The sequence below is a fragment of the Sipha flava genome, unplaced genomic scaffold (assembly GCF_003268045.1).
Source record: "Sipha flava isolate LNK unplaced genomic scaffold, YSA_version1 76_pilon_pilon, whole genome shotgun sequence".
NCBI lineage: Eukaryota > Metazoa > Arthropoda > Insecta > Hemiptera > Aphididae > Sipha > Sipha flava.
Window position 1 is genome coordinate 1,569,717 of NW_020273616.1, and position 8,673 is coordinate 1,578,389.

The 8,673-nt window shown below is 33.4% G+C and overlaps 1 protein-coding gene across 1 annotated transcript; it reads right to left on the bottom strand.

Annotated features, from left to right (window-relative positions):
* Window positions 1-2,502: 2,502 nt before the first annotated feature.
* On the bottom strand, window positions 2,503-3,060 carry LOC112692777. Its single transcript, XM_025567566.1, has one exon. It carries the CDS (start codon window positions 3,058-3,060, stop codon window positions 2,503-2,505), a length of 558 nt encoding a protein of 185 aa, XP_025423351.1.
* Between the last annotated feature and the right edge of the window lie 5,613 nt (window positions 3,061-8,673).

Here is an 8,673-nt window from a genome sequence, read left to right on the forward strand (position 1 = left end):
AAAAAAAAACACATTATAGATAATCCAATACATTCTTCGTGTAACTTAAAATCTTAATATTACATTCAACAGTGAATAAACTCTACTTTTTTAGTCTTCCATAACGATCTACTGGATTCCTTCAAATAAACGAATACTTACACTATACGATAATTACCAATACATTATATACTGCGCTAACAAATATTATCGAGCAAGTACGATACTATCCCGACGCGTCGTAGTCGTGCGATTTGATTTCAATCAACATGACATAACGTTCAATATAATTTACAACCCAACGAGGATTTCAGTGGAGAACGTTAGGTTTTCGACAAGAGTGTATTTTCAAATGTTGAATAAAAGCTATAGAGAAATGTACGAAAACCTTTAACGTTTTTGTTTTCGACGGAAAAATAAAGGACCACTGGCGATACACATGCAGTAGATGCTACAGGTATAGAAATTCCATTATCGTTGTATTCGTTGGTCCGTCTCGATTTTTCACGTTGCCTCGGTTACCGCAACACTTACCATTACCGATTTCGTACGCACCAGACATAATAATAGTACACATTATTATTTTCCGCGATTTCGTGGACTAAACGTGGCTATTATTTTTATCAACGTCTTTTTTACACATCGTTTTACTGTCATTGAATTAGTCCGTAATAACCTTCACCACGCGATCATTATATTTTATTCGCGGAGTGCTTTTCGTATTATCAGACGCATATTCCTTTTCCTAAAACAGCGTATTACGAATACGATCGTTTAAAAAAACACTTGGAGTCCGACGATTTTCCCGTAAGCAAGTGTAATCACACGCGCACGTGACACACTCCCGTTGTCCCAGAGCTTTATTTCAGACACGATAAATCGCGATTGTATAACGAACAACTAAATCATTAAACGTTTACGTACGGATGGGATGAACCACAGGAACGATCGCGCATACAGGGTGTACTTTTCTCGATCTAATCGCTTGGAGCGTTAAAAAATGTACGTTTCGATAAAATATTAAACCCAAATAATTTGACCGGTCAATACAACACACGCGTACCAGACTGGCGGATTATCGCTGCGGGGACGAGGGACTTGCGGCTTGGACGAACAATATCGGGATTTAGTACGAGTGCATTGGGCGCAACGCATCGGGGTTTTGGGTGCAAAACCCAGGTCTTCTTGACGGCATAAAATAATATCGATGAACCGAAGTGAGCGACGTTCGGCAGGAGTTCCTCGAAAAAAATACATCGTTCGGTCGTTGACAGCTAAACGAAATAATTGAGAAAATCACATATATTTTTTTTTTTTTTTTTGCGTTTATTGAAAATTTACAATCTATACATTATGTACAATAAGTAAATATGATATGGTATAATAAAATAATATATAATATAAAAACGACTTTGAGTAACGTGTAGGAAGGCTCGCAGTCGAGTCATCTTTTACAATGAATTAAAATTTATATGAGTGATGTATGGTATTTTATATGTTAAGAAGATTTCTGCACCAGTTACATTTGAGACGTCCTGTGGGGTGTCAGGAAAAGTTTTAGAGGTGAATCGAGAGATGAGGTGGTTGTGGTTCATAAGGAGTTTCCCATGAAACCTCTTGTAGAAATTGTTGGCCATGTCGAGAATGGTTTTGATTTGAAGGTCATCGTTTTGTAATTTGTTCGTTATGTACCAGGGAGTCTTGGTAATGATACGGAGAAAAATTGATTGAAAAGCTTGGATCGTTTGAGTAATGAATTTTTTGGCTAGGCCCCAGGGTATGATGCCATACGTCCAGATGGGACGGATGAGACATTTGTTTATAAGAATTTTGTTTTGAATGTCGATATTGGATCTTAGTAAGGGCTTGAGTAGGTGGAGTCTGCTCTTTAACTTTCTTCGTTTTTCTATGATATGAGGATCCCAAGTAATTTTTTTTATCGAGTGTAAGGCTAAGATATTTAACTTTGGTGAATCACATAGTTATGAACGTCGAATGCGATTTCCGTGGCCCGATATAATTTTTGAAATCCCTATAAGAACGTTACTGTGAGCTTTTGTTAAACCGCTAACTAGCACGTTGACTGTCATGCGGCCGCCGGCGTCCGCAGACTACTAGCATACAACAGTATTTTTACGGATGCCGGCGGTCGCACCTTTGTATTATTTATACGCCATATGACCGCGAGCTGCCATAAACGCACTTATTTGTAAAGGGGAATATTTTTCGTGGCGTTAAAGTTATGAAGATAATGTTTAAATGATGGCGTAGAGGAGAAAATTTCGCGTAAAATGATATATTATTTATTCGCCGCAAACCGATTATTTTATATACATTTATTATTATACGTAAAATATCACTACAATAAGCATATAAAAAAAATTCAATCACTTTTTTTATTCAAATAATATGTTTCCAATTTCAATTCTTAAATATAAACATAATACAAATTATAAATTTAATACAAAACATAATTATCGAGAAATATTTATAAATAATATATGTAAAAAATAATTAAAATCCTTAGTCTGTGTGATGCAGATTGAAACAACTTATACATGTATAAGATTTACATGGTGCGCAGAATGTAAATATCTTTTTTACTTCCTTTGATGCCTGTTTAGATCCAACTATTAGTGTTCTACTTTGATAGCAGTGGAAACATCTCTTTCTGATTTTTCTGTTTCTACTACATTTTTCTGTTGTTTCTTGGAATATGTATTTGCTGTTAACTTTTGCTTTTTGAACTTCTTGTGGTTTTTGATTGTCTAATCCGAGTATTGTATCAACTAATGTTTCTCGAAATTGTGTTATCTTCATTTTTTTATCAGAATTAATTGTATTGTAAACTATTAAAGCATTTACCATAGCAGTTCCAAACAGTATTTCTGTCGCCACCTTATGGTACCAACGTATAGACTTACGAACAGCAGTACTATAGCTAGACAGTTGATCTGATAGATCAATTCCCACTTTTCCGGAGTTGTAGTTGACAATTATCTTAGGCTTAACTATCGATTCTTTTTTTTTGTTCTTTTTTCCTGTGTCAATCATATCAATATTATGTTTTGTCGACAACATAGTTACATCCCTTTTAACACGCCATTTCACAACAATAATACCATATGAATTTTCCTTTCCGATTACTTCCCCGAGACTTAATTTTTTTTTGTTATTTCAGGTAATTTTACTCTATTTGATCGCAGAGTTCCAACTAGGTGTGTATCATTAGTTAAAAGTTCGTTTGCAAGTATAATTGAAGTGTAAAAATTATCCGTGACCATTGTACGTCCCATGTTTAAATATTTTCTACTTAGATCTAGAACAACTCTACAACCCAATCCCTTTCCATCCACTTGACTCATTCCTCCATAAAATAAAATATCACACGAAATTTTATTATGTACGACTGCCGGCGGTCATATGGCAACTGACTAATTATATTATTATGACAACGCCATGCGACCGCCGGCTACCATACGCTTTAAATATCATATTCTTACGCAGAAAGACATAACAAAAATAATAATATGGGAATTTTTTTTTTCCGATTATTTGTTCAATAAATATACCAATGTACATTTATGGAATAACATCGAAAACAGAACGTGGCCTTGTAGGAAAGATAACCATGCGACCGCCGGCTGCCGCATGGCAGTCAACGTGCTAGAAGAAGACGCCAGAAGAAAGAGTCCTTAAGGAACACCAAGTAGGGAAGATTGTGCGAAGAAGAACATGAAGACGGTAAGACCACGAATTCGGCTGAACGTAAGCAGCGGAGGATAGGGAAAAATTGTGAGTTTCGTGTTTTGCGATGTACTCATGACGACCGAAACCAAAAAGAAAAAAATTGAATAATAAATAATGATCATGTTACAATATATCGGAAATATGTTCATCGGAAAATATTGACATATCGAATAACGAATGTCGAAGAAAATTTTAAGACCTTTACTTGAATATTTATTTGTTTTTATCATCGTTCGTATTATTCGTACGGTTCATTTCGTCGCGCATTGAAGAAATTTACGTGCATTTTTTTTGTTGTTCTTCTTGAGGTTTATCGTGGTTATACTCTGGCCTGCCAACACTTTAATCCGGTTCTGCGCACGACAACCGGTGTACACGAACATGGTTGAATGTTTATTGCAAATTTCAATCGCGAAAATCTTTCGGGCGAAATCTATTAGGTACTTACCGTGCGTACACGCGCAGAGTATAAAATAAATGAAACAAGTGCTAGACACGTATACGCACATCTATTCAGAGTCTAAAACCACGATTACGATATTCACAGTGTTTGCATTTTTTTTTTCTTCTTTGAAACTATTTAACATAACGAGCTGCAGCATACGGAGACGTCGAAAGTCGTAAAACGTGACCACACACACATGCGCGCTAGCGAACTGATAAGTTTCGTATAATACGTACGTATATTTTTTACGAATATTATGGAGTACATAAATTGTATATTGACAAGACGAGATCGTTCCGGCAACCATCGAAATCATACCGCTCGTGTCTTTACGTATGCATATTATCCAGGAATAAATAAATGCGTCAATTCCGTTGGCTAAAACCATAGGTTAATGGCAACGGGTATACCTGTTATATATAACAGTAAAACGATTAGCGGCAGCTCGTCGAAATTCCCGAAGTGTCTGTAGATGACTGCGCCATGACCGCCGTGAAAAATACATATTAAACGTTTTAATTACCATATTAATAAGTTATTTTACGAAGACGTATGTATATTTTAACCTAATTGTTTTCCTTAAGCGCTATACGTATCGTTCAAAATTTATAGAGATGCAATGTGATAACATATGGGTCATTAATTCCCGAGACTAATCATTAGAAACACATTTTTTTCCGCAAAATTCGACTTCATTCATTAACACAGTCACCTTTCATAGCTATACAATCATTTCCAACCTTTTTCAAATTTTTGATTTTCTATATGCTTTCATGTGCTAATACTTCGATTATAGAATAATTTATCATTTGCCTCAAAATAAGCTTAAATCGTGGCTATTACCTCATCATTGTAGCCAAATTTCATTCCCTAAAACATCGTTTTGAGATCACCGAATAAATAGAGATCTGATAAGATCAGATCCGGTGAATATGATGGTTGTTAGGAGGAATAATGCATGTATATCCTTAAAATATATTTAATTTTTAATTTTGTTTGAATAATACCACAATTAATTGTTTAATTACAGGTGAACACCAACAATTAAACAGTGTGCGAAAAAAACACTGGACAAAACGTTTTACATATAAAATAATATGTTGTAATATTTTACAACATGATGTAACAAACCAAAATCGTAAAAAGATATAATTGAAATGTTTTATTGTTTTCCAGTCACTTACTCAATGAAAATCAATTTTGGTATATATTTGTAAACTCCGAAAAAAAAGTCTTAACCAATTTTCAAAACCATTGCAAATACAAAAATTTGTTAAAACAATATAATAAATAAAAAATAAAAAAACCTATTGTGATATTTGTCATTTTGTAGTACCACGAATAAATAAACTAAAGTTATTGGTTGGGATTTTGAGAAAAGTACGTAATTGATAAATTAAATTATAATACATTATAATATTATGATTTATGATCAATAAAATAAAAATAAAGTAATATAAGGAATATAATATTGGAATACATAGGTAATACAATTTTTATAACATGATTTTCAATCATACGAGTACATGGTTGTTATTATGAAAAAATTAACTAATTTTTTGTATATTATTATATATTAAAAAAAGGAAACAATGCAAAAAAGTATATTAATAAAATAAAGATAATATGACATAATGCACTTACACGAATAAAATAATTATTATAAGCCTAAGAATATGAAACTATTTTAATATTATGTACCGTGCTATAGAATATGAGTTTTATGCAGGTGAATAGTTGATTGAACTAGTGAGGAATAAGCCAGAACTGTATGATTTAGAGATTGTCTATATTTAGTGGTGACCTAGCAAAATGACTAGACTGTCACTGTACTGAACCGTTCAAGTATGAACGATTCGGGACTGTAGTGTGAATAGAGTCTAAGTTTAGTTAAGTAGTAAGTTTAGACACACTTAATGCCTAAGTACGATTGTTTTTAAATTATAACAGAAACTGTTGATGACTGGCACGGACAAGAGAATTATCTGTAAGCTATGAATAATATATTTGCACCACAAAACACAACGTCACCGTAGTTTATGTCAATGAGAAGAGGGAAGGAATTGCTGATTTTCTTCAAGTTAAGTTTTGATTACGTCATCGACGGCTTGTACTTAATAATATCATTAAGAATTATATATATATTACATTTCCGAATACACGATCAAGTATGAATTAATACGACTAAAAATAAATATTATTAACGTATTCGTATAGTATTTTTTTCAGACCAATAAATTACGTATAGATTAAAGCCATCACGTAATAATGACTCATCATCAGGTATATAATGTATTCATAACTAGCCGGTGTTTTTTGATTAGATTTTCAACAACTTCAATGGCACTTCATGAGCGAATAAATGTTTTGAAAAAAATTATGTCACAGAATGAGCTAGTGTAGCTTTAAGGACGCGGACAAAATCCTCACGGTCGTTTTTAAGAAAATAAATGTTAGCGTGTACGGTATGCAAATGATTTATATATATGCAGTTCAATGCGTTTTGCAATTATTTTTGAAAGACGAAATTACTAAAATATCTTTTAGAAAAAAACAAATCGCTGCTGTAAAAATGTACACGTAGAGGAGCTCTGTAATGGTTTGTGATAAAAGCTCGCAGGCGGAAAAAAAAATGAATTAAAAAATGTACGCATAAAAAACGGGATGTACGAAATAGATGTTTCAAACGCAGTGCCTGTTCCCGTCGGATGATATACGCACAGAAATATTATACATAATTACGCGGAAATTACGCCACACGCGTACGCGTCTTGGTAGATCGTTCAGCATGATCATATTCGTATATCATTCGATCCGTGCCTATTAACTAATCCATAGATCGGTTGTACGTACACAAAGTTAGTGGTAGGTTACACGCTGTAGCGGTACAACATAATTGCGTCGAGTAAATCATACGTTTGGCGTGATGGAATTTTTTATTTATTTAATTTTTTTTTTTTTTTTTCAACGACGATAATGGATAAATGATACGTCTATTTCTAATTGGAAATAACGTATAATTACACGCGATAATACGCGCGCGTACATAAAAAAAACGCCTGTGTACAAATCGAGAAACGCGAATTACAGTCCGCAGTTGGCGCCGCTGCTATCGCGTCAAACCCGAAAGATTTGATATATAATTACGTTGATCTTCGTGAACTAGAGTTTACAAATTTCTGTTAAAAATAAATCTTCTACACGATTTTCACGATGCGTTTCGCGTGCAATGTATGTTCAAGACGAATTGTTGTCAATACTATTGATCGGTATTAATAATATATAAGTCAGAATAAGAGTGCTGTTTCGATACCACCACGTACTACCACCAAATCCAAACGAAATTTGTCTGATTCGTTTTTGACCTTTCCACTCTACAGATATACATACATATCAAAATTGTTTCAAATTACGCATCATCCAACAACCTTTTGACGAAAATCACCTGCCTAAATGGCTTCACTTGCCAGTCGTCGTTTTATCTTATTGTGCAGCCCTTGGGTCGAATAAACTTCATTGAAACTGTAGGACATTTAAACGAAATTAATGCCCGTTTCTCTATACATTCAAGCCGAATCAATATCGCTCGTACAAGATTATTATCAGAAATTTTCTTCTTTCTTCCACATGAACAGATATCGTTTCTGATCTATTTGATGGGTCCAAAATGTCTTAGACAATAACATACGCCTTATTCATTTTTGTAGAGGTTTTCTCCGGATACAGATAATATGGAAATCGTAGATATCAAGTCATTGATTAACACTATAGTTAAAATAAAAAAACTACAAAATATAATCGCGGCCCTCTGTAATGTCCAAAATTACAGCCATAGACCAAACACAACATTTTTGCAATCACGCATTGTGTACCAAAGATCACATTTCAATTAAATGTACTCTTTGCTCAATGGACCACAAAACCAACTTCAGAAGATACACGTCTTTCGAAAAAGGCTTCTAAAAAACTTCTACAATGATTTCATCAGCCAAGACCACTGACCACCGTACTCAATCCAAGATCAAAATAAGTTATAATAAACAATTAATGTTATACATCTTCCCAATTTATTTCCAATTTAAATGCATCGATTATACTCCTTTCCTCTGTTCTAAATGCCCTCATAGCTAAACACACTAACTAAAAATGTTCTATTCGGTCAAATCTCTCTCATTATTATCTCATATGTTTATATTACACTTATAAATACTGTATGCCGAACACTAATATGTATTTTAATCGAGTTTTAATTAGTACCACGACATTATAATATTATCGTAATATTTGTTTTTTATAACCTTCACCGGTTATTAATTACATCTATCTGTATATTTTATTTCTCGAACTGTATCATTATCTTGTACATTAAATATGATAATTGTTGAACTATCATAGTTTATACTGGAAGCTAGAAATAAAAAAATAAAAATCCACCAAATGAGCTTCGGTAATTCAGCTACTATATGTACACATTAGTAGGTACATCATTATATTGTTAT

Excerpts from the sequence above, each read along its gene's own strand:
- LOC112692777 (XM_025567566.1), bottom strand. The coding sequence starts at position 3,060 with ATGTTGTCGACAAAACATAATATTGATATGATTGACACAGGAAAAAAG.